The sequence below is a fragment of the Eumetopias jubatus genome, unplaced genomic scaffold, assembly GCF_037043125.1.
Source record: "Eumetopias jubatus isolate StellerSeaLion01/CBP00866 unplaced genomic scaffold, mEumJub1_p1.0 scaffold_8, whole genome shotgun sequence".
NCBI classification, from domain to species: Eukaryota; Metazoa; Chordata; class Mammalia; order Carnivora; family Otariidae; genus Eumetopias; species Eumetopias jubatus.
In genome coordinates, this window is record NW_028274814.1 from 138,829,053 (window position 1) to 138,853,841 (window position 24,789).

At 52.5% G+C, this 24,789-nt stretch overlaps 3 protein-coding genes across 4 annotated transcripts in view; 1 reads left to right on the forward strand and 2 right to left on the reverse strand.

The window, feature by feature from the left end:
* PPARA (peroxisome proliferator activated receptor alpha) overlaps window positions 1–7,985 on the forward strand; it is a 68,005-nt gene extending 60,020 nt beyond the window's left edge. Inside the window, exon 8 of the mRNA XM_028115368.2 lies at window positions 1,172–7,985. Within this exon, the coding sequence (XP_027971169.1) occupies window positions 1,172–1,419 (248 nt within the window). The 3' untranslated portion in view covers window positions 1,420–7,985. The remainder of the gene's footprint in view (window positions 1–1,171) is intronic.
* Window positions 7,986–8,770: 785 nt separating this feature from the next.
* CDPF1 (cysteine rich DPF motif domain containing 1) lies at window positions 8,771–13,477 on the reverse strand. 2 transcript variants are annotated; one of them, XM_028115687.2, is made up of 3 exons: window positions 13,163–13,477; window positions 11,935–12,046; window positions 8,771–9,780 (listed from the first exon to the last, which is right to left on the reverse strand). In XM_028115687.2, the coding sequence occupies exons 1-3, from the start codon at window positions 13,273–13,275 to the stop codon at window positions 9,634–9,636; spliced, it is 372 nt and encodes a 123-aa protein (XP_027971488.1). In that variant the 5' UTR covers window positions 13,276–13,477; the 3' UTR covers window positions 8,771–9,633. The 2 variants fall into 2 exon arrangements, with proteins under 2 accessions (XP_027971488.1, XP_087881532.1); XM_088025406.1 differs by having other exon boundaries at window positions 11,931–12,046.
* A 2,247-nt stretch (window positions 13,478–15,724) lies between these two features.
* Window positions 15,725–23,527, reverse strand: LOC114203868 (polycystin family receptor for egg jelly-like). The gene has a single exon (XM_028097151.2). The coding sequence runs from the start codon at window positions 23,525–23,527 to the stop codon at window positions 16,646–16,648; it is 6,882 nt and encodes a 2,293-aa protein (XP_027952952.2). The 3' UTR covers window positions 15,725–16,645.
* Window positions 23,528–24,789: the final 1,262 nt, after the last annotated feature.

The window sequence follows — 24,789 nt, forward strand, 5'->3', positions numbered from 1 at the left end:
GGAGCACAGTTTTCTAAAAGAAATTATAATCATATATCAATCCTGGGGCACCTGGGTGGCTCAGTCAGTTAAGCCTCTGACTCTTGGTGTTGGCTCGGGTCATGAACTCAGGGTTGTGAGATCGAGCCCAGTATCAGGCCCCACACCGAGTGGGGAGCTGCTTCAGATTCTCTCTCTCTCCCTCTGCCCCTCCCCCCCCATGCTGGCTCTTTCTCTCTCTCAAAAAAAATCATGTATCAATCCTATATATAGAAAAGGGTCTGGTGTGATACACATTAAACCTCATGAGGGGGATTCACTTTCTGTTTTTTTTTAATCTGTTTAAAAAGTGAGTAATTATATTCATTTTACAACCAAAAAAAGCAATGAAAAAATCCACACCCTTAGCAACACTTTTAACAATCCTAGTAAGGACGGGGCTTAAAAGAGAGCACTGCCTATTGGACAGGGACAGGGACAGGGTGTGTTCTGGACCCAAGGCAGGACACGTGGTCTCAGGCTGTCCTGGGAGGGCCGGTGCCTGCGGATGAGCTACCCCAGGGAGGGCATGTGGTGTGCTCGCTGACCTGCCGGCACCAGGTCTCAGGCCTCCCTAGGGCTCGGCAGCACCCTGTGCAGCTAGCACCTGCCACGCACGTCCCGTTCCCCAGTCTATGCAGCCGGCTCGTATCAGAAGACTGTAGCATTCCTACCCCTCACAGCGCTTTATACCACAAAACCAAGTCTAACACAATCACACTCCTTCACATGGTGATGGAAAACTTGAAACCAAATATCTGGTTTTCACTCAAGAAGAAGTATTTCATTTCATATCATGCAAAACTGGTTGTTTGAATCATCATTGGAATATATGGTTACTCCTAATGTTTTGGGGTTTTTCCCCTGACCGGTGGTAATCAGATAAACCCAAAATGAAAGGGCCATGCTGCAGGCAGGGCAGCTGGTCGATTTAAGGTAGTACACAAATATTTAGGACCGAGTATTTGTCCTGTCTGCCCAGTAGGCCCAGTGACTTTGGAAGAATGGAGTTCTGTCTTCCAGCCGAGTCAAAGGCGGAATAAGAAAGAAAGGCCACATAAAATAAGAATGTTTGGTTTCCCCAACCGATAAACAGTTACGAGGCGTCAGTGGAGTGATTATCACAAACATCTCTTCTTTCTTTTGAGAATAGATCGTCCCGGCCTTCTAAACGTGGGACACATTGAAAAAATGCAGGAGGGCATTGTGCACGTGCTCAAACTTCACTTGCAGACCAACCACCCAGACAACACCTTCCTCTTCCCAAAACTCCTTCAAAAAATGGCAGACCTCCGGCAGCTCGTCACAGAGCACGCGCAGCTCGTGCAGGTCATCAAAAAGACGGAGTCTGACGCCGCCCTGCACCCGCTGCTGCAAGAAATCTACAGGGACATGTACTGAGGGCTTGAAAGTGAGACACACAAGCCACGTGCCAAGGACTTCTAAAGTCAACAGCACTACAGATGGGAAACGGGAGCAACGTCGGCTTTGCACAAATTCCACCATTTTCACCTCAGAGAATGGGACGGATGAGCCCTAGGTAACCGGAACCCTAGACCACATTTCCTTCTTTTTCACACCAGTACTTCTGAGAACGTGCGAAGTATTAAAATGCTGGTGACAGGTAGCTGATAGGCAGTTCTTAGAAAATTAAGGGGAATGATGCCCAGCGGTCTGATTTTAACTCACCTGATGTTAATCAATGCAGATTTCTTGATATCACACGAGTAACATAGCGCTGAATTAACTGGTGACCTCGAAATACGTGGTCTGTCTTTGCCTTTTGCTGCCTTTTGACTGTTGCGCTCCCTTATCGTTTTAAAAACTAATCAGCACTTTTTAACTTTTATAATCCTGTAAATCTAGATGAATCCAAAGGTTAGGTATTTTAAAAAGCAGCAAAATATTTATTGGGAAGACTCTAATTCTGTTTCTTGAATTTGAAGACAGACAACATGCTGTTTCTTAATCATAGGATTTAAAATTTCAGAGGATTCTTTGATAAGCTATCCGAACGCAGCAGTCGGTTGGTTTTCATTGTGTTCGTGGTTGTGACTTAATAGGGCGGAAGGGCCTGTTTCCAGGTTTGTGTAGAAGATCCCAGAAAGCCGCATCTCAAGACTCCCCCTGGACTCGATGCTCTGCCTGTTTCGAGCTGGCATCTGGAGTCAGCAGGAGCAAGACAAACGGAATGTATGTCAGCTGTCCATCCCTCTGACCTGTTTCCTATCAAATCGGAACCAACCGAGTCAGATTGTTTGGGGGCCATGATAGCGTTTTCGGGGGCAAACTGACAAGTTGTTTGTCAGTGTTCCTCTGGGCCCCATGTGTCAAGGCAGCTCCCTGGCCTTTTCCTGTGTTGCTTTTTAAAATACGCAGCTTTATTTTTTTAACTATCGGTGGTAGTAGCTGCTCCCAAGGGTGTAGAAGGTGAGGCGAACAGGACTTTGGAGCATGGGCCCCAAGGGGACCACGTAGAGAATGAGCGGGACAGGCACAGAGTCCTTCGTGGGGCAGTTTTCCAATTACATAGGGAAGGCGGCTTTCCCAACATCTGATATATTTGTTTCAGCCTCAAAGATCATTTCTCAACCCCGGTCTGGTTATGAAAGCGGTGTTGATAGTGGTTTTCGTCCAGAGCATATGGACCTGGAAAGATTCTCTCTGTCTGTCCACCGTGGTACGTAAATGTCCCATCAGGGGATTTACAGCAGCCCCGCCCTCAAGGCCACCCCGGCCTGAGCCTGCCAGAGCTGACACCTCCGCAGGGCGGTCGCTGGCCATGTGCCCCTGCCTGACCCCCTGCCTCATGGCAGCTCGTAGCACCTGGCTGTGCCTTTGGCGCCCCGCCCCCATCTCTAGAAAACAGGGCTCTAGAAGGTCGCTACTACTTGCTCTGGAAGAATGATCAGGATTGAAATTGGTAAAGTTCCCAAGGTCAGCATCATGGAAATTCGACAGGAGAGAGAACGATAAAACTGTGAGGCTTCAACTAGAGAAGGCGAACGTGAAAACGGGCACATCCTCCTCAAAATCAGACCTTAGTGGTAGTTTTCATTTTTATTTTGTTGAGAGATCCAATCAAAGGCTCTGTTGGAAGCAAATAAAAGTATTTCCACGTATGAATGATACCAGTCCAGAGGTCGTCCAGAGTCAGAGGGCACGCACGTCCACGTGGCGTTCTTCCCTAAGACAAGGCCCCCTCGGGCCGCTGCCACGTCTTTGCTGCCGCTGGCAACCACTGGCCTCTCTTCTCAGGTGTCCCAGGCAGATGCCATTCGTGGATGTGGCCTCAGAAAGGGACCCTCAAGACCCAGGCTTTCAGAAAAGTCGCTCACTCTGGTTCTGTTTTCATAAAACTTATTTTTAAAAGCTCCTTGTTTCATGCATTCTGCCACCAAAGTCACGGGTTCTGTAGTGCTAGCGTTAGCCTTTGGCTCTCTTGGGGCCCGGCTAGACTCCCAGCGACGTTCCCGGTGAGGCCACGAAGGAGGCTGCAGAGAGCACAGCTCGAAAGTCACTCGAATTCGTTCACTGGTACGGATGGGAAGAAAATCACAGATTCCCGTTCATTTTAAGTAACAGTCACTGATTGCCAAGCAGAATGTTTGGGCCATCTAATCAAAGATTTCTCAGACCACCGATAGTCAGATACGGACAGATTATTCACCAGTTCAGAATACTGTCGCGTTTCCAGTAGAGGCTTGTTAAAGCGCATTTATTGCCTGCTGCACTTCAGCAGACGTCAGCATGAAGTGGGGTAGGTATGACAGAACAGGTTCGAGAAGCCTCAGACCAGAGCACGGAGCCCCTCCTCTGCTGGGGAACTCGGCAGGTGGTGCAGCTCCCCTCACCACCACCTTGATGCCCTTCAGCAAGTCACTGTTTGTAGCCACAAGTCCCAAATGCCTCAGAGACCACAAAATTACAAACAGCCTTTGTCTGCAGGACTGACAAGGAACGAGTCCTGAACCCAGCAGGCAGCTCCAGCTCAGGGGCCAGCCTGGCCCTCTCTCCCCAGTCCCACAGGGTCCCTCCCCTTCGTCCTCCCGGGCATTTCCAGCTGGGTGTCCCACACGCAGAATCCTGCCCCTGCCACCTTGAGGGCTGCACACACCAGTGGCCATCTTGGGGAAGCCCAGCATCATCAAAACCAGTATGCTGGCAACTGCATCAGCACGAGTGAGAGGCAGGGACAGTTTGGGAATCATCAAAGCGCCAGTGAGCCGCTCCTTTCTTCCCGCCTTGCTCTCGAGTTTCCGTGGCCTTCCTATAACTCTCGGATGAGATGCACTCCAAGCATCTCCCTGAAGAGTAGGTGTACATATGTCAATAAGAATGTGAAGTCCAGGAGAAGAACCTTGGTGCATGGTGCATTCAGGAATGCTTGTGAGAGCTATCCTTGTTTTAAAGGGACTCTTCATTTTTTAAGAGCAAGCATGTATCCTTCTGCATTTTGGATGCATTTCTTACACTGGGCCATCTGAAACTCTAAGGGAACGAACAACCTCAAGGATCATGTGGGGGTTCCAGAGACAGGGCAGCATCCTAAGATCTGAGCAGAAGCTCAAGGCACAAGTAAAATCCTTTGTTTAATGTGCGATAAGTAAACTATTAATTTAGCAACTACTGTTTCCCCAAATCTACAGCATAACAGCTACCTCAATATGATACATCAAAAGGCACAGTTAAAATTAAGGTACACGAAACACTAGGGGTCCTTTTGGAGCATCTATAGTCAGATCATTTATGAATAAGATTCAGAAGTTAAAACACCTTTGCACACTGAGAGGCAGAAGGTCATGTGACTTCTTAAAGGCACTTTGGTTGAGCCTCCAAGACACACATGTGCAGAAGTTGCTGCCCCCAGTTTGGGTGAGTTGGAGCATGACCCAGGTCTGGAAGTGGGAACAGTCACCGGCCCCGGTGACCCGCCCTGTGGAGGGCCTCCCCTGCTCCTCCGCTGCACCTGCTGGCCGAGGCAGCCTGCTCAGGGAGAGACCCTGCCAGATGAAGCTGGAAGCAGATGCCTCCAGGCCGACTTAGCGGGGCGCATCTGGGCCTCCTTGCTGCCTCTGGGCACTTCCTTCCTCGCACTTCCTTCTTCAAGCCACAGCAGCACCAAGCACATTTGATACCTAGCCACTGCATACATGATGGAGGGTGGTCTTTTGTTTGGTTGTTTTTGTCTCGACCCAGTGTCCACACCCATCTCTGGAATGTCTTACAAATGCCTGTTTCAAGAGGGGTACACTGTTTTGACCAACCTGCACTGCAGGTGTTCCTTGGGGTGTCACTTAAAGCCTGTCTTTTAAGTCCACAGCAGTGTGTCCATTCAGGACAGCGAGGACATCCCACTCTGTGGAAGTCACCAACTACGATCGGTGCCAGCCACCGAGGGCTTACGGCTTATTAACAAGTGTCCGTGGAATTTTTTTCCCACGTACCCAGTCTTTATAGCACTGGCACAGCCTGGCACCGGGTGACTCCAAAGCCAGGCTCTCTGTACTTGTTCTTCTCCTTTTAAAAAAAAGTGGCCCAGCTTCTCTTAACTCTTGGTCCAAGCTGATTTATAGGGTTCCCCCTGGGATTAAGGATTCTTGCCAGGCTCCAAAGGTTGAGTCTACATTTTTTGCTGGGATATATATATGCCATTTTAATAGAATTCAGGAAAATGGTCATTGACCCCCAGCCTGTGACACACACCAGAGTTAAGAATAAAGGCAGTGAACCTTCCTCTGACTCAGGATAGAGGAGATCCATTACATTTCTCTGGAAACCACAATGCAAATTAGAGGTGATATTGAAAGTGGAAAAGACAATGAATCCTCATGCATTAGTTTAAAGAACTGCAGAATTCTTTCCATTATGCTGTTTTTGTGGAGTGAGACTCATAAAGGCTGTGGGTGTGGCCCACATATCCAGACAGCAACTGAGAGGCTAGCAGCCTGAGGCCTGGGACACCTTCTCAGGTCTAGCATGGGGCTCTCAGCAGACCATTTGCTTCTGGACATTTCACTCTGAGACAAAGACAAGTGTCACCGTGTACTGCCCCACCTCGGGAAAACGGGGGTGGGGGGGACGGGGACCATATAACGTGGCCCAGCTGAAATACATACAGCCACATCCTTTTGGAATTCCTTGCCAAACAGAACAGACCAAACTGCACCCATGTTCAATGTCACATCTTGATTGAAGCAATGGAGAACGTCAAGGACTCCTGTGGCCCCCCCAAGCTGTTCATTATTTGCCAAAACAAAACAAAACAAAAAAACTAAGAAACTTTTTTTTTTTTAACATCAGAGATAGGGTTAACACCTGGATCAGGTTTTTTTTTTTATTTAAAATATGTTTGCTAGTTTGGGTCAAATGTGAAGTACTTCCCCCAGTGCTTCTCCGGAGAAGGGAATATACCAGGCTCCTCCTCCCTAACCCTTCTCCCCACACCCAACATATAAACTTTGCTAATCCTACAAACTGGGGCACCGTGGAGACCAGTGCAGGGACCCGCCCTCCACCATGAGCCCCGAGGTGAGGGCTCTTGGCCCCAGGGGGTCCTCCGGCCTCAGCATGGCCTCCTCAGGGCAGGAAGGTCAAGGTTCGGGCCCTGAAGACAAGTGAGTGACCAATCTTTCCAAAGTAAAATCATTCACTTTTGGAAACTATCTTTTCTTTTTAAAAGCACAGATATCTGTTCCTTTTTTCAGGCCTAAAAAAAAACAAAGGAAAAAAAAAAGAGTACCTCACAATAGATGAATACCACTCAGTACCCTTTCCAGTAAGGTCACAGTCATTGTGTTTGTCATTTTTCCTACACTGTATGGTAAAATGAACTATGTTAATATCTATATTTTAAATACTGTGATTCAAGTTTAAGAAAAATTTTAGTGTATTTTACTAACTTACAATCGTGCATCTAATAACAAAGATTTGGAATCTTTTGAAATCAGTATTAGTTGACATATACTCTTAGTAGCCTGGCTCATGGAACCTACTGGAAACACAAAGGATGCTGGAATATAAGTGACGTACAGTTGCACATACATGTGCACACACACACAGCTTTTTGTTACCTTCGTCATGAGTCACATGCGAGCACAAGCAAGTCTGTCTTCACCCTTTCTTCTGGCAAGGGGGCCAGAGACCCAGGTCCGGAGTCACTAACTGCTCCCAGCAGTGACCTGCTGAAGACCTGAACTATTCCTGGGTTGTGGGTCACAGTCTGTTCTTCACGGAGTTATTACCTGTGGGTTATTACCAAAGCACTCAGGCAATCCAAAATCTTCGGGTGGCATATTTTGCACCGGTGGTTCTCTGGCAGCCCCCAGATGGCCCAGCCCGAAGCATACAACAGGAACCACAGACCCCGTGAGGCTCCCGTGGGTCGTTCGCAGTATCTCAGAACTTCTTGATGTCCACAGGGCCATGGCACTGAGAGTGTCTGACTGACACATGTCAGAACATCAGATGGATGCAGATTTCCAAAGCAAGACTGAGCTTGGTTTCTTGGTGTGTTTGTTACCACTCTGGTGCCTTATACTCTCCAAGTATTCAGGGGCTGACAGACCCCTGGTCTTCATACTAAACAGGAGCAGTTCCAAAGCAGATCTTTTAGAGCAAGCAGGTTCTGGGGTTCTCTCTCTGGGTCTGGGAGGGGGCATCCATCCAGGGCCTCAGGGAGCAGGGGTGTGCACAGAAGAGCAAATGGAATCTTCCGAGTCACATTAACCGATAGTGGTTCCAAGCAATTAAAAAATGACTATAACTTTAATTTTTAAAAAAAAATCTTCGGTCTTATTCTGTTTCCTGCTAGGAGATTGAATTGATCACATATTTTAATATTCTGAATTTATGGGAATGTACAGGTTTGGAATGTCCTACTGTAAGACTGATGAATGTCAGGAGTTAATTTCAGGGTACAGTGTTGCCTTAATGGTTTTAAAAAATAAAACTATTTTTTAAAATTGGTTGGTGAGTTCTGAGTGATGCCGTGAGATGAACTTTTGGCTTGAAAATCCCCGGCTAGAGCGTCTGCCCTCAGCCCAGGGCAGCCCCCGCCCCACTCCCCAGGGGTCTTCACCTCTGGTCCTTCTGTCCTTCGGTTCGAATGGACCTAGGACAATGTGGCCCCCAGATGACAGCCCTTCGTCTAAAGTAATGTGATGCAGGGGAAGCATCTGAAAATAAAACCCAGTGCGCCCATCAGCCAATAAAAGCTCTTTCTTCATTCTTTCCTCAAATGCATGTCTGCCCCCCCCCCCCCCCGCCGACCCCAGCCCCGGCCCCGGGGGCAGCGTCAGCTGGCCTCCCAGTAGTTACAGGTGAAGACAGAGCCGCTCCGGCCCTGAGAGCCAGCAGACAGAGGCCAACGAGCCGTTCAGTGTGTCCCCCACGGCGAAGGTGGGGGCCATGGGGGCAGGGGAGCCCGCGGGAGGGGTGTCCGTGGGGGAGGAGTGCCCCAGGGCCGCCTACAGTAGCCTGCAGGGCTGGTGCGGGGTCCCCCGTGGAGAGGGGCAAGACAGCACCTCAAGCTGTGGGCCCCTGCGTGAGGAGAGGGAAGGCATGGGAAGGGCACTGCTCTACCTTGGAATGGGACCAGGCCTATAGCGGCCAGAGCTGGAGTCCGCAGGCCGGATAGGATGGAAGAGGCTGCACGTGGCAACACCCCAGCCCCCAACCCAAGCCAGATCCAGGATGCCAAGGAGAACATCTGCCTCGCAAATGTTTCCAGGAAGGATTACTTTTCAAAAAATTAACTGGTTCTTTGGGTATTTAATTATGGATCTAACACATGGTCAAGATTTAAAACATTTTCCAAGCACAAGGATGTGAAGTAAAATTCCACTGCCCCCAGGCCCCCCAATCACGCCTGCAGCTCCCCACACACCTCAGGCACGTTCCCACAGGTCACCTCCCTATGAACCGTCCCAACAAGTGACATCTTCACCACATGAGCACTCACTCCCTAGGACGGGGAAGACAGGAGTCCCCACCCTAGCCGTCCTGCCTCCGCATAAGCACGGACAGCATGACCCCCCAGCGTGACCAGAGGGCCTCCTCACACTAGACCAGGACAGTGGGCTTTGTCCCTTCACTCCTGTGTCCTCAGGGCCAGGCAGAGTAGCATGTCACCTGGAGGCAATTCCTGGATCCGATGAATCGTGCAAAGGGCACAAAGAGCCTTCCACGTCTGGCCGTGTGTAAGCAGGAGCCAGGGGATGACCCTGCAGGAAGGCCTAGAGCCCCAGGTCCAGGAGTAGAGCAAAAGGGCCCGCAGGCCCAGCCTCAGCTTCCCTTTGTGCCAGTTCTGAGCCATTTCTCAGTTCCTGCCCTGCAGTTTCAGCATCAAGGAGGCTCTGGACAGGGTTACGTCTGCAGGATATCTGGTCCGAGGTCTGCCTTTTGAGTGCTTTCTCTGCCTGACTCCCTATCACCTTCCTGCTGCAGGCTGGGCCCCAGCCCGTTCCAGCTGCACACGCTGCTCCCACCTGCCCCGGAACAAGGCAGGGCACGACAGGTCCCAGCTCAGCCCCATCCCTGACCCAGGCTGCAGGCGCTCTGCCAGCCCAGAAGCTCTGTGCTAGGTGCTGATGCCAACCTGGCGCCTGGCCGCACTCATGTCCGAGAGCCAGGCTGGCTGGCTGGCCTCTTTGATGGAGCTTTCCTTTTCTCCAAGTCTTGCCGGATTTCCTGAGGGAAGGCATCCATGTTTTCCTGGACACAGGGGAGGCAAAACCTCTTGGAGTAGAATAAACTGCATTCCTGAAAGAGAATGGGGGAAAGATGGGGGCTAAGTACCACAGAGCGGGGGGTGCAGCTTCTCCCAGAGGCCAGTCCTTCACCCCGTACGGGGCGGCAGTGGGGAGGGGAGGGTGCTAGGCAGAGGCAGCTGGGCGGTCGTGTTGGCAGGGGCTGGCCAGGGCCAGAACAGCACGAGGGAGGGCAGGGCCCAGGGCTGGCCAGCCACCTCCAAGAATGCGGTCATCACCTAAGAGAAAAAGACACAATGGAGGGCCGCCAGGGAGGAGAGAGCAGGTAGGCAAGAGACCCGTGTCAGCCCCTGCAGGCAGTGGGGTATCGGGGGATTCTGAGCATGTGGGAATCACCCCGTGAGATTGGCGAAGGTGTCAGAGAGAACAAGGCAATGCAGGCCTGGGTCAACCCGGGTGAGAGAGCCCGGATGGCGTGGAAAGACTCCGGGGACTGCCATGCTCCATCACGGGGGACATGGAAACAATGAAAAGCTAGAGCCGGGGCCACACCTCAACTGTCAGAGATTCTAGATCCCTCCCCCTGCTGGTTATCACAGCAGTGTGACAGGGGCTTGGTGACCACCGGTGCTGGGCACAGCCCCACAGACCAAAAAGGCCACTGGTGAGTGGCCGGTCTGCGTGGGAGGTCAGATCTGTCCAACCGCGGCCATTCTCCCCTGTGCCCATCCTTTGCCACTCAACTCCTGAGACTCGCTGCCCAGGGGCCTGTCCAAAGACTACTTTCCCAGCCCCTGCTGCAACTGGGTGTGGCCACAGGACTGGGTCTGTGTCACCGGCAGCTCTGTGCCGCCTCCTGGTTGTGCCCTTTGAAGGAACAGGCATGTGCTCCCTGTCTCTTCCGGCGGACAGGAGCGTAGGTATGGTGGTGGGAGCTGAGGCAGCTACTGCGGACCCAGGGGATGCTGTGTTTTGAGAATGGCAGTGGCACCACCTGCTCTGGACTCTTTACACATACAAAAAGTAAGTGAAGACTGTCGTGATCAGGCCACTGTATTTAGGGGGTCTCTGTTCCAGCAGCTCAGAGTGTGCCTCAGCTAAGACAAGGCTGTCCTTCCTGCAGCTGTCGGAAGGGATCTGTTCCCGTGTAAGAGAGGGGACTCGCCACCAACCGAGCACTTCCTCCAAGAACACTGGAGCTCTCGGATACCATATGGAGCACCCTCTCCCCTGCTCACCAAGTGCAGCCCAAATGTGTACGTGTGGCATTTAAGGCTTCTCCCCTCCCCCGTGCCCAACCCCCCTTTCCAGTCTTCATTTCCCAACTGCTTCTCTCCTGCTGAGTCCTCACCAGCCGTCCCATGTCCTCGAACACGCAGGCCTCTGCCTTGCTAAGGCTTCGTCACACCCCGTCAAATCTCATCACCCTGACCGTTCAGGGACAGAGGCTGACGTTTAAACCCAGTCTGTGATGCAGCACTCTGGCCTGTACTCTGCCCCCGAGCAGAATGCCCAGGGACCACTGTCCTGCTGCAGGGCTCGGGTTACAGGGGCCGCGCTTCAGCCACGCAGCCCCACCTCCACTCACCCCTGGGCTGTCCAACAAGAGGCTCACTAACCTGGTGGCCTGGACCCGCTCAGCCTCCTCAACCCTGTGTCCTCACCTATCAGATGGGGGCAATACTGCTTTGCACAGCGAGGCTTGGGGCAGGATTGAAGGAAACTACACTGGGAAAACAGGCCCCGAGCACAGGGCCTGACCCACAGCTAATGCTCAAGAAAGCACAGTTCCTTCCTCCGGAAGGTCCCTCCAAGAACAACAGGAAGAAGGTCACCGTCCCATGGAGAGAAGCACAATGGCCATCGGCATGGCTGGGAGGGGGAGAACTGTCAGCACCCACTCCGCAGCCAACACTGAGACCCTCTAACTGACCCCAGCTCGCCCCTCTGCCTGTCTGCTCACCTCTGTTGGCTGGCCCACCCATCCATAATGAGGTGGACCAGCTGGCCTCCAAGAATCCCCGGGCCCCCCACCATGTGACTGAGAGGGCTCCTAGGATCACTGCCACAAAGAGAGGCTGACGCTCATGCCATCCTCGGGGAAGGCTCACAGGTCACCTTTCCCACGATCATGTGTGGGGTCCCAGCCACAGGGAGGGAGGGAGAGAGGGCGGGGAGGCGGCCCCAGCCCACGCAGCTTACCCACCGGGCCCACGCACACCAGCCGGCTGCATAAACTGCACTTTGAGCCGAGGACCAGGAATCTGTCCTTGTGTGAGGTGAACGGATCCTTCATGACGTAACTCTCCTCCAGGAGGCTGCAGGACAGTAAGTGACACCAGAGGTCAGAACGGCCTGAACTTCTACTAACGGAAGTCCGGAAGCTGCATGGAAAGGACCTCCCCCGGGCCCTCCCGCACACCTGGGTGGGTTCATGGGAGGAGGGGCTGGTCCTCCTTGTGCCACCGAGTAGTAACAGAAAGGCAAGCAATCGGGGAGAGGCTGGAACTGAAATCAGAGCTGCTCTCAGCTCTAACAGCGTGGTGGGGAGAACCACTCCTCCCCAACTGCTGCGATGCAAGGCCCCAGACCACCACCTGCCCCGCTGGGATGGGGGCAGGGAGCACAAGGTTCGTCCGCGCTCTCCAAGCCCTTCCCTACAGTCCTAGCACGGTGACACCCACTCCCAAGCCGTGCTCCCACCATGCAGGGAGAACCAGGGCGCCTTACACCCTGCGTAAGGTGCTGGCCTCACCCTGCACATCAAAGGAGACCAACAGGGGTCCGTGATGATGGTGTTCCTGGTCAGCAGAGGAACCCAACCACGAGAAAGCCCTGGCCCCTGCCACCTATATCCCATGTGAGTAACATGCTGGGTGAGCAATGTACTGGTCAGGTTCCCCACGATATGGCATTCAACGGAGAACAAGTTAAAGGTCAAGAGTCAAGCTCCAGAACCCACTGGCTCTACTCAAGGTCGGTTCCGGGCAGATTCATGAGCAGTCGGTCCTTAGGACCCACTTCCCTCAGCGCAAGAGGGCAGGCAGGCTTCCCACTAAGAAAGTACATCCACAGGAACCAGGAGGAACGGCAACAAGGCGCAGCCCCAAATGAGGAGGCTGCCACGGGGCCTTTTATTTCCAGATGTTGAGCTGCTCCAGCCACAGCCACAGGGCTTCTGCCTCACAGCTGGAGCAGGTGTTGGTCTCTGGGTTGAGTGGGGAGGAAGGGGCTTGGAGGTCCTGGAGGAGCCAGAAGGCCCTTGAGCCTTGCCCTGTGCCTCCGCAGGTCACTCCTGCAGCGTCCAGAGCCTGGGGAGGGATGGGCCTAAAAGACGACGCCCAGGCCCCATGTCAGACTCAGGCTTGGCACGAGCCAAGCAGCTCAGCCAGCGGCCTCTTGGGCCAGGAGCCCAAAAAGTGCGGGGTACTCACATGACAGCGTGGGTGTCAGGGGGCTTCTGTCCCACATAGCTGTATGGCGCTGTCAGGGCACAGAGCTGGCACGTAAACACACCCAGGGGACGGCGCTCTGCCGCCCCCTCCATCTGCAAAGCTCAAGAGACGCGGCACGGCACCTTCAGCACCAAGAACCACGCACGTCTCCAAGGCCCCATCGCACACGCTGCCTGGCCGCGCGCCGCCTGGCGTGGCCCCCGCTGCGTTCCCCAGGCGCCACTTCCGGAGCGTCCCGCCGGCTGCCTCCACGGTTCTCCCTTACGTGGGGCTCTCAGGAGTCGGAGGATCTACTGTACCCACCCACCCACCCACCCACCTACCCAACCACAGGTTTCCCTTTCTCTGTCACCGGCCTGGCCTTCCTTAACCAAAGCCCTGGACCTGTGGTCTGGCGCCTTCCACTGACTCCGAACAATTCCCGACCGGCACCACTTCAGACAGCTCTCGGGCCCTCTCCCCCGAGCTGCGGGGGTTCCGGCCGCGAGCCCGCGCGACCCCCACGCTGGCCTGCCGGTGCCGGCCGCAGACTCCGGCTGGGCTTCCTTCTCCCTCCCCTTGCGCTCCGGTCCCGGGTGACAGCCGACGGACGCGCGCCCGACAGGCTTCTTCCGCCGCTGTTCTACCCGCGCCCCTACGCCGGACGGCCTCAGTTCCCTGGAGGGCCGCGCACCTGCGGGCCTGCCCCCCACGCCCCCGCCCCGACTTCGCCGCTCCAGCCCCTCAGGCGCCTGCCGCCAAAGCCGCGGGCAGCAGGGAACCGCCACGCCGCCAGGGTGCGCCACTCGCCTCCTCACGGCCCGCAGCCCGCGACGCGTGCGCGACCCCGCCTCCCGACAACAACAAACCGGAGCGCGTGCGCGGGCCCGCCTCCCTGCAGCGACGAACCGCGGCGCGTGCGCGGACCCGCCGTGGTCCCGGACCGGCCCTGGCCCCACACCGGAAGCCCTGGGCAAGACTGCACGGTGCACTTCCGCCTTTGGGGCCCGGCAGCGGAAGGGGAAGAGCGGGCCTTCCTCGGGCAGAGCAGTCCCGCTGGGCCTTCTGTAATGGCTACTCCAAACCTCGCCGTTGATTTCTTGGTTTTCCACCGGGCTTCGCAGAGTCCAGGCGGCTGTGGCGCCGTCCCGCATCGCCTCGCTCTCAGCGCGCCTGGGCTGGAGCGTCACGGTCCTGAGTCGCTGACACCCTCCACCCAAAGCCCCGCTCCCCCCCGCCCCACCTGAAACGCGAGTCCCCTGGCCTGGGCCAGCGACGCACGCAGGAGCGGCTGTGTCCGACCTAGGCGGCAGACGAGATGGGTTCCAAAGGAGCCCTGTCCTTCCCCGAGGCCTTTATAAAGCGCTGTGCACTCCGGACATGTCGCTGTGCTGCCCGCAACGTGGCCTGCGACGCCCTTTGGGATCTGAGCCCCACCGTCCTGCCCCGAGCCTGCCCTGCTCCAGCTTCCAGAGAGCCCTCTGGCCCGCGGGGTGCCGGGTCCCCTGTCTCAGACCTGCTCTTCCCTCTTGCCTCCCCACCTTGCCCCTCTCCAGGCCCCTCTGCACCTACGTAAGCCAAGCACTGTGCTGCCCCTGAAGCCAGCAGGCCTGGGGCCTGGGCCTTTTTCCTTTGGGAAACTGAGAAAGAAGGAATATACAAGGCATTTTAGTAATCCTGGCAATAGCAACTACTCCTGGACCTGGACTCCGGGGAGTTGAACAAGTGCTCTGACTTTCTTCCTAGCGGCTAGGACCTCTGGGTGCTTCCAGCAAAGGCATCCTTTGGATCAATGCCAGGATTATATACTGTTTTGACTTTTTCTTCTGGGTCTGGCCAAAACTGGGCCATCTGGATGAAGCATTTCATATATGACCTATAACCACCCAGATATATGACCTTGGCTCCTGATTAGTGTTAAAGCTGTTCGACAGGATAGACAAGTTAGGAGATGGACTAGAAGAGCTAAGGGAAATCTTCAAAGAGCAAACATGGTGTTGTCAGAAAATAGAGTTAATTTTGAATTTGAGCTGTCCACAGTTGATAATATAAGAAAATATAAGAAAAAAATCCAAAAGGATTAACAATATCTCAAATATTTTTTAAAATATTTTTCCCAAAAGAAACCACATATTTACAGGTAAAAAGAGAGGGACGCCTGGGTGGCTCAATCAGTGAGCTTCTACATTCCCCTCAGGTCATGAACCCAGGATCCTGCGATCCAGTCCCGCTTCCCGCTCCCTGCTCCCTGCTCAGCGGAGAGTTGGCTTCGACCTCTGCCCTCCTCTCTATCTCTTTTTCAAATAAATCAATAAAATTTTAAAAAAGAAAATCCAAATCGGACCTTCAGACGCTATTGGGTGAGCGGCACGGAACTCCCGTGTGTGTGCGTGTAAGCCATTTCAGCACAGTCAGGACCACAGGGGCACCGAGTGAGTAGCAAGGCCTTGGGACAACTTTGTCACCCACCGGATTGCGTTGTCCCCCTTCACTGGCTCTCGATGTGGAAGGCAGGAGCCGTCTGTATATATGCCCCTCGCCCAGAAATCACAGCAAGTCTCGCAGGAGAAATCTCACATTTAATTCTGATAAAGCTTAAAGTGGCATCTACGTAAATGAACATGCTTCTGAGCAGAACTATAAGAGTTACGAGCTCATACTGCTCTTTAACAATAAACCACATTTTCTTTATTATTACAAATAATCCACCATGCTGTGAATAACCCAAAGCCCAAGTCCTGGATGGATATATTGTTACAGTCAATATATAGAACATTCACTATCTTTCAGTGTGAACCCACTCCCCCCCAAACATAAACACACACACACACCTTTTGGTTGTTGAATAAAATTCATGTCTAATGGCCGGAAAGTGTTATTAAATTTCATATCTTTAACTGGCAGTAGCCCAAAGGAGTAGATGGGAAGCTCAGACTTCTGACCCTCAGGTCCCATCCCTGAATTCAAAAGCAGGAGGACAGATCCCAAACTCACCACAAGGTCCCTACAACCCTGGCCCAGCTGGATTGTGGGGTCTGGGGCTGGGGAGGGGGCGGCTAGGGGTGTGCCCCAGCCCTGGTCTGCAAAGGGAACTCCCAGAGGGACTGAGGGAGTCATAGGCTCCTGGCTCCCAGCCCCAGGGACACAGTCCCAACAGGAGAATGCTCTGCCCTGCAGAGGTGGAGTGGGGGCTCTTTAGCTCTCTCTCCACCAAATCTGGGTCTCTAACACTCTAAACAGCTGTGGGCTTCAAAGACACTAAGTTCCCTCTAGAGGGAAATCAGCCCTGGGTTCCCATGCTGCAGACCTCCCTTTAACCCAACACTAAAGAGTAGAGGCCAAAGGTGGAGATACCTCCGAATATGGGGTGTGCGTGTTCCAGGACACGGGTAGAGAGCACTACTGAGCCATTGAACATTCCTTGTACCCACAGAATGAGCATCTGGGGGGACTCTTGCCTATGGTTCTTGACCCTGTTACTGATCACACAACAAGATAAACCATCTTCTTCCCATTGATGTTTCTGGTCTTCAGCCCCAGATACCGGCGGCTGTTCTTCTCCGGCTGCCCATACAGCATGTTGACAAAGAACTCTGGTTCATCTTTGTCCCTGGGTTGGAAGGTCAGAAACCTAAACATAGCTCTTAGCTTGCGACACAGATAGGTCACTGCTTCCGCTTCCTCTGATGGTTCCTCATACACGGGCTGCTTCATTTCCTCATAGGCAGACAAAATCACTGCCTGAAATAAGTTGATCAATATGCAGATCATCACCAGCATGAACGATGAGAGGAATAGGACCCCCAGAACCCTGTTGTTGGAGAACTCGGTGTTCTGAAAGGCTGAAATGCAATAGGAGAATATCGTCTGCGTGGCGTGAATCAGGTTACTATAGTTCCACTCGTGTTGACTGAACACCAGGTAGCCGAAGGCCACGTACACAAAGAAGTACACGGACACCACCAGCGCCATGTGGCAGATGCCGGGAAGGGCGGCCTGAATGGCCCTCTGAGCCAGGCGCACATCATAAAAGAATCTGGAATACCTGAGCGTCTTCAAAATGGTCAGAAATAACAGGAAACCCAAAATGATCCTCATGACGTGATCTACTTGAGAAACTGCGTGAAAGGGAATGAAATCTGCAGGGTTCGACAGGTAAAACCGAATTATGCCCGTGGCCAAGAAGTGCCTCCTGAAGAAGAGCACAATCAGCACGGTAAATATGCATTTTAAAGCAAAGTTGAGCAGATTATACACACTTCTCACGTAGGAGGCCCTTTCTTGCGTGATGATATAGCCCTCATCGACGATGTAGGCTAAAACAAAAATGAGAATGGCCACATACAAGTAGACTTCCGCTGAAGTTTCCCTGTCGAAATCAGCAACCGAGAAGGAGTGCACAGATATACTCGTGTTCACAACTCCCAACTGAGACGCCTCGAAAATGACAGAAACGCTACAGAACAGACTGACGTCTGGATTGAAGGTGGTCAGCTCCAGAATCACGGCCCACGTCTTCTCGTCAAGCCAGCCGCTGCTCTGGAGTTCCCTGAGCCTCACGGTGGAATTAAACTGCTGCTGTTCTGGGAAAAAATAGAATGCATAGCCTCCTGACCCGTAGGTGTGTAAGAGTCCGTGGGAGAAATAGCCCCATGTCTTCTCCGGAGGCTTGTAAGTAAACCCGTTGGCATGCTTGTCCTCGGACCTCTTCGCAAGTTTGGTCCAAAGGCTAGAGTAGTTTCTCGTGTCTTCCGGGTCAGTGCCATAGTTGGGATGACAACGGACTTCTCCTTCCATGCCGGTTTGCGCAAAGTTGTTGGCAGGCAGGCAGGCTTTATCGCCAGGTTTTGCCCTCACCTGCCTCAGCAGGGGAAGACCCAGGATTTTAGAGGAGCTGTCGGGAAGAAACGTTGGATTCGGGTCATTGTGGAGCAGAGGCACCAGCACGCTGTTCAGCCACCTGTAGATGTCCGCCAGCTTGGTCACCGAGCCGAGATCCACAGAGAACTGACTGCGAATAAACTGATTATAGTAAAAGCTGTCCGTGTGGCGCAGGAGGGCGACGAGGCTCAACAGGAGGGCTAGAAAGATGAAGTGGGTCAGAATGTAACACAGGAACAGCAAAGCCCTTCTCTTGATTGTCTTCTTTCTTTTGAATATTAGGATTTCATCTTCAGTGAGGGGCTGGTACATCCTCGATCTTCGGAGCTGCAGGATCTGCTCGTGTCGCTCTTGCATTTCTTCTGGGCTCAACTTGCTTCGCAGCTCGATCTCGGTATAGCAGTACCTGCCTGCCCATGAAAGGTTTTTACAATATTTGGGCCTACTTGTTCTGAGGCCTGACAGGAGTATAATTTTAGATGGCTGCACCAGAAAAATGGACAGACAGAACGAACAAAATGAAGCAAAGAGCCATTCTAGTGACTTTTCATAACCATAGGTCAGCCCGTAAAATACAATGAAGAATGAAGATATACTGGACGTGACGAAAACCAAGAACCACGCTATATAAATGCAACATGAAGGCAAAACGATCCTGCTCTTCTTGAGTTCTACAGGAGCCACTTGGGAAGGTGGCTCTCTAGAAGCAACATCTTGATTGTTATTTGTGTTTGTGTTACTGGCATTTATATTTTTTCCCTGGGTGTGTGAGAGCTTGCGCTCTCCTTTCTTCCGCATAGGCTGTGCCATGGAGGGTATCTTGGCAGAAGCCTTGTGAAGTCTAGTGCTTTTCACAGATGGAAGCTTCGAAGCCTTCTTGGTGGATGCATGCACAGTTTCACGAGCATGCCACTTTTCAACATATTCCTCCCAGTGTCCATTTTCTGGCACCAAGGAATGCTTCTGGGGAGATACCTTTTCTAGAGTCACACGAGGTTCCTTCTGGGAGTAGGTGAACAGAAAAGTGATCAATAATTGCACAGGGATTGTAATTAAGACACTTTCCAGTCCTATCATCATTGACCTGATGTACCTTCTCTCTTCTGACTCTGTTTCGTCTGGTCTGTCGAGATTAAGGAACATAATATTACACAGAAGGGAGGCCATCAGCATTGCCAAACAGCAGGACAGTCTCTGAAGCCTATTGAAGGGCCTACCAATGACACCGGAGAAAATAGAGAACCACATGTGATTTCTCCCCAGCTTGTAAGTCGAATCTATCAGGAAATAGTCCATTCTGTTTATAGGCTTGTCTGGGTCCGTAACATGAAATGTTCTGTCCAAAGAGGTGCCAACAGAAAGCCATTTCCGGCATAAAAACAGCCAGATGTGTCTGCTGAACAGATTTTCCACTTTGATTCTGCTTAAATACCAACTGGGGGCTTTGCCCTCATTGTTGTGCCACACACGAATGGAATGGATGTCCCCCAAGACACTTTTCGCCGTTAGGAGAAAAGTGTAGATGCTTCCCCGGTAGAGGGTTTTAAAATAAGGATGGCTCAGACAATGCACATCACTGGCACCGTCTGTCCCCCTAAGTTGGATGAAGACATCGGCCCTGGTCCCAGCCCCACCACGGCTTCCTGTAAAAATAGTGACGAGGTAACACACCTTATCATAAGGATCGTTATCAAGTAGAATTACCACATGTAGCCGAAGATACTGATCCACGTCATCTCTCAGCAAGGCCCAGAAAGCTAGGATTATGTACGTGAGCATAATGAAAAGTACGGTGAAGAGCGTCACAGGGTTTTGGGTAACGTTCTTGATGACCTCCAACCGTAGATCTACAGGATTAGGGACCACAATCACCTTGGCCGTCAGAAAATGGGTTTGCAGGTGGGTGCTGGCTTGTTTTATTAGGTCCAGCTGCCGCCGGGCCCTCCTCGTGTTTGCGCAGATACAGTGCACTCTACGCCAGGTGGTCTTCTCTCCGAGAACACAGGTATCTTCTCTCCAATCGCTCTGGATCCCATACATGTCTAGGCAGTGAGCGCTGAAAAGAGCTATTCTCACCAGCTTTTCACTGGCTTTCTTGACAAAACGGGGTGCCTGCAGAACTATGATCAAGGTGCACTCAGACGAGCCACTTCGCTGAGCTATGACTTGCAGCAGGGATGCTGGAAGGCAAACCACGCGGGCCTCCCTAACTGTACAGGCCGAGTCAAACAGGTCACTCTGGTTGGCCATGGGAGGGATGTCATGGGGCACGAGGAAGGTGGCGACCAGAGCAGTGGGGGTCATTTCACTGCCGGCGTATACCAAAACCGTGAACAACACGGTCACTTCGGTCACAATGTGGACCAGCAACTCCTTCACTACACTGCTGTCCACCTCAAACCTAAACTCCCCTGTCGTCATTGAGAAAGACTCCTCAGCTCCCTCGGGCTCATTCTCGGGTCCCACTGTGAGATTAAAAGCCGCAAAGCTCAAGTTTTTTCTGGCGATGTACACTTCGGCTACATCAGGCAGGATCTCGATCACATCGCCGTTAGGTGTGCTTCCTGTCATTCTGAATCCAACCACCTCTGCAGAACAGCTTTCCTGATCATTCATCCAAGGAAAGGGATCATCTGCAAATTCACAAAACATGGTGGAAATCGGGGCATTCGGGGGCAAACTTGGAACACTGCTCACGTTTAGCGTCAGACGAAAATAATTTCGACTGCTTTTCTCATTGCTGAAGACGTCAGTCACGTCCCACTTTTCAGCTTTCCTGACGTACACGTTAAAGCTGGAGGATGTCATTGCAGTGGTCTCATTCCCTGGCACTTTACCCTCCAGTATTGTGTCTGCTAGTAATTCCAACTCGTAGAAAGGCTCATCAACCACTTCGTAGCTAACGGTCAGTTTAAAGATATTAGACAAAGTTGTTAATATCCCAGTGCTCACGATTTCTATTTGTTCAGAGTAAAACTGTGGATCTTTCTGTCGAGACTGTTGGAGGGCTCGATTTGCTTGCCAGATCCTCACTGTGGCGAGTTTCTGAGCCATTCGAGTGAATCCAGAGGTCGTCTGGGTTAATTTAGTAACACTCATGACTACCTGGCTGACTTCCACCAAAGTGCTGTTGGGAAGAACGAAAGTCTGGTTGACAAGGTATTCCCGGAGTCTGGTTCTCTCAGCGTGCAAAGTTAATTCAGGTTTCATGATATTCAGAACAGAAGCTGCTATATATATTAAATAACCTGCAGGTAGAAATTCCTGGTTGTCAAGCAAAGTAGAGAGCGATGAATTTGGTCCCATGGTGAAGTTGAATAAGCGATCGAGCACATCCTTCCCTGAGATTTTGTCCGTTGGAGCATGTACAGTCGCGTGCAAAGTCAACTGAGAAAAAGCGCCTAAAGCGTCATACACCTGAACGTGGATCTTCACGGCGTAACGATTGGCCAACACGCCGACAGGGAGAAAGGAAGGGGGCGATGTGGACTCACTCCCCAAATACAGGATGGCCCCCAAGGCGTTCTCTTTTACAGAACTGATCTGACCAAAACCATACAAATCAGAGACTACCATTTTGTATGTAAGAGGGATGTTCTTGTCCTTAAAATTATTACACCGGATGACAAACCTGGTAAAAAATGCAACTCCCTTATCTGGATTAATGGTGCACTCTCCGCTTTGAGGGACATAGTTAATAATCAAGGGGTGCCTCAAGTCCAAGGTCTCCCCACTCCAAGTTGCTAGATGCACAGACATCCAAAACTCAGCTTCAGGAAAATCCTTAAAAGCAAAAGCTTTTATAGACAAAGAAGCACCATTCCTCCCTGTTGTGGTGTGTTTCACCCAATCAAATGTTATCTCATCACCTGAAGAGGACAGAATCGACCATTTATAGACATCCTGCCTCGCTGAACAGTTTGTGCAATTTAGAAACAAAGAAAATCTGTCTGAAATGACCAAAACGGCACCACAATTTTCAATACAGGAAATGTTTGCTGCGGGGGGTGGTCCTCTGAGCACGTGTACCATTTTATCAATATATGCTGTCCTACCTCCCTTCCGGATCACCATTCTGAAAAAATACACACCTCCACCTTTAAGTATTCCTGGTGAAAGTGTTAGGAGAGGGCCAGGGGCCCATCTCCAGCTCAGATCAGTTTGCTTCGGGTGACAGACGCTGTTGCTCATCACTGTAATCTTAGCTCCCTGGTAGTTTTTTGGATCTGTGGTACAGTACCAGGAGAAAAGGAGTCCCTCTGAAGGGTTGTCTGACTCTGGATCCGAGGAATTCGTTCCATCCAGAACCAGCCTACCTGTGAAATTAACTGTTATGTTGGGACCCCCAGGAATAACTGCCTTTAGGTCACTTCTAACGATGGTGACGTAGATGACATCTGAGCCTCGTGCCTTAAGTGTCTTTTTTTTTCCTTTGAAGATTTTGACTGTAAATCTGAACACATACACGCCCCAAGATAAAGAATTTGGGGGGATATACACAATTGCTGGAGTTTCCCCTAAATGGACATTTGGTCTATCCAAAGGTGCATTCCAGTCCGGCACAGCATTTATGGAGGGCACGGAAAAGACTTGCCACTGTGGAACAACTAAGGATGCGTTCTCGCAGTTAAACGAAAAGCTTGCATTGAAGGTATCCTCCATCTTCCTGGTCAACACCACGGGAACACCATCTTTGTTCCTATTGATCTTTACCGTGTTTAAGACACAGGGCACATCTTCGGATACCTGGCAGGACACCGAAGACTCGATGGCTTGAGGACCGTCCGAGTTGACAGCTTCCAAAACCACAGGCGTGGGCCCGTCCGTGGGACACTTGGTTTGGGCCACGAAGCCCGCGTAGGGGCGAGGGCCATCCGCGGGCAGGTCGGAGGCGGCGCGGCGGGGGCGCCGCAGGTTGGCGGGCGGGACCCGCACGAGCCGGAAGGTCCACTCCGGGCGCCCGAGCGCGCGCTGCAGCGGGGTGCGCCACAGCAGGGACAGGCGGCCGTGGCGCGCGGACAGCCGCAGGTCCACGGGCGTGGGCGCGGCGGCCAGGCGGGCGCGCAGCACGACGCGCAGCAGGACGCAGAACGGGCGCGCGGGGCCGCGGGGCAGGCAGAGGCGGCCGCCGCCGCGCAGGACCACGCCGCCGCCAGGGGCCGCGCGGGGCCGCAGTTGGAGGCGGGCGCTGCCGGCCGGCTCCCCGACGCCCGGGCCGCCCCTCCAGCCGCGCGGCGCGGCCGCGTCTCCCTGCGCCGGGCCCCCGGGCCGGGCGGCAGGCGGGGGGCGGCGGGCCGAGGCGAGATCCGAGCTGCGGGGTCCGGACGCGGGCGCGCCGGGCGCCCAGGAGACGAGGACGGCAGCCCGGGCCCTGCGAGGGGCCGGCGGCTGCGGGAGGAGGCCGCGATCCAGGCCCAGGCCCGGGCCCAGGCCCAGGCCCGGGCCCAGACTCAGGAAGAGGAGGAGCGCGGGCCCGGGCCCCATGGCGCCGCCTGCCCGGGAACCTGGGAGCTGCTGCCGCAGGCCGCGGGGCTCCAGCCAACCGCCGCGGGGGGGCGCGGAAGCGGGGGGAGGGCGCGGGCCGCGGGGTCACGACCCTGATGCGGCGAATGGGGTGGGCTTCCGGGGTCCCACGCCCTTGTAGCCCCCGACCAGGACTGCTAATGGAATTAAGGCGGCCCAGGTTCCCAAGAGCCTGCAAAGGCCCCTTAGCTGGAATCCCCCTCCCCTGGGCAAAAACCAGAGGGACTGTGAGCTCCCTGAGAGCCCAGGGACGTCTGACTCTGGGTTTCGTTCTTTGCTTTGCTTTTCCTACTTTCTTAGGTTGAAACCCCGAGTCCTTGCTTTTAGATCTTTCTTCGTTTCTCATTGAAGCATTTAATGCTGTAAACGTCCCACCCAACACTGCTTAACTGCCTCCTGCATATTTGTGGTAGTGTTGTTATTCAATTAAAAATAGTTCTACTTTCCCCTGTTTGGGTTTTGACCCATCCATTGAAATGCGTTGTTTAATTTCCAGGTATTTGGAGTTTGTGTGAAATCTTACCGGGTATAGTGATTTCGAACTTAAGTCTGTCGCGATCAGAGAATACATTCGGTATGATTTTGAACTCTTTACATTGATTGAGACTGTTTGAAAGCTCACACGGCAGTGTGGTCTGCCTTGTATTGTGCATTGTCCTGCACAACACATGTCGTGCACAGTACAAGTCGTGCACTTGAAGACTACGGGTATCCTATCGTCGTTGGGTGGGTCGTCCTACAAATGCCGACTCCATCAAGATAGTTGGTACCCACCCGTCCCTTCTTCCGTGTCTTTTCCGGATTTTTCTCTAGTTTTTCTGTCACTGCTGAGAGAGGCTGTTAATCTCTCCTATGGTGACTGGGAAATTGTCTCTTTTCCCCTTTAATTCTGTCCATTTTAGCTTCATGTATTTTGAGGCTCTGTTAGATGGATACACATTTGTGGTTATGTCCACATGAACTGGTCCTTTTCTCATGATGAAATGTCTCTGTTTATCTCTAGTAATGATCTTTGTTGTGAAGTCTATTTTACCTGATATTCCAATGCTGGATGATATGTTGATTGTATCTCAATAAAACTGGGAAATAAAATAGCCATACGAGCCTTCTTATGCTCACTGTCTCTATGGCATATCTTTTGTCTTCATTCACTTCTTTTCAACTTATTTATGTCTTTATGTTTAAAGTGGTCTTTCGTAGGCAACATTTAATAGGATTTTATT

Excerpts from the sequence above, each read along its gene's own strand:
- CDPF1 (XM_088025406.1), bottom strand. The coding sequence starts at position 13,275 with ATGGAGGGGGCGGCAGAGCGCCGTCCCCTGGGTGTGTTTACGTGCCAG. Across the intron at positions 12,047-13,162 it reads CCTGACACCCACGCTGTCAT|CCTCCTGGAGGAGAGTTACG; the intron begins GTGAGTACCCCG and ends ACTGTCCTGCAG. Across the intron at positions 9,781-11,930 it reads GGTGTGCGTGGGCCCGGTGG|GAATGCAGTTTATTCTACTC; the intron begins GTAAGCTGCGTG and ends ATTCTCTTTCAG.
- LOC114203868 (XM_028097151.2), bottom strand. The coding sequence starts at position 23,527 with ATGGGGCCCGGGCCCGCGCTCCTCCTCTTCCTGAGTCTGGGCCCGGGC.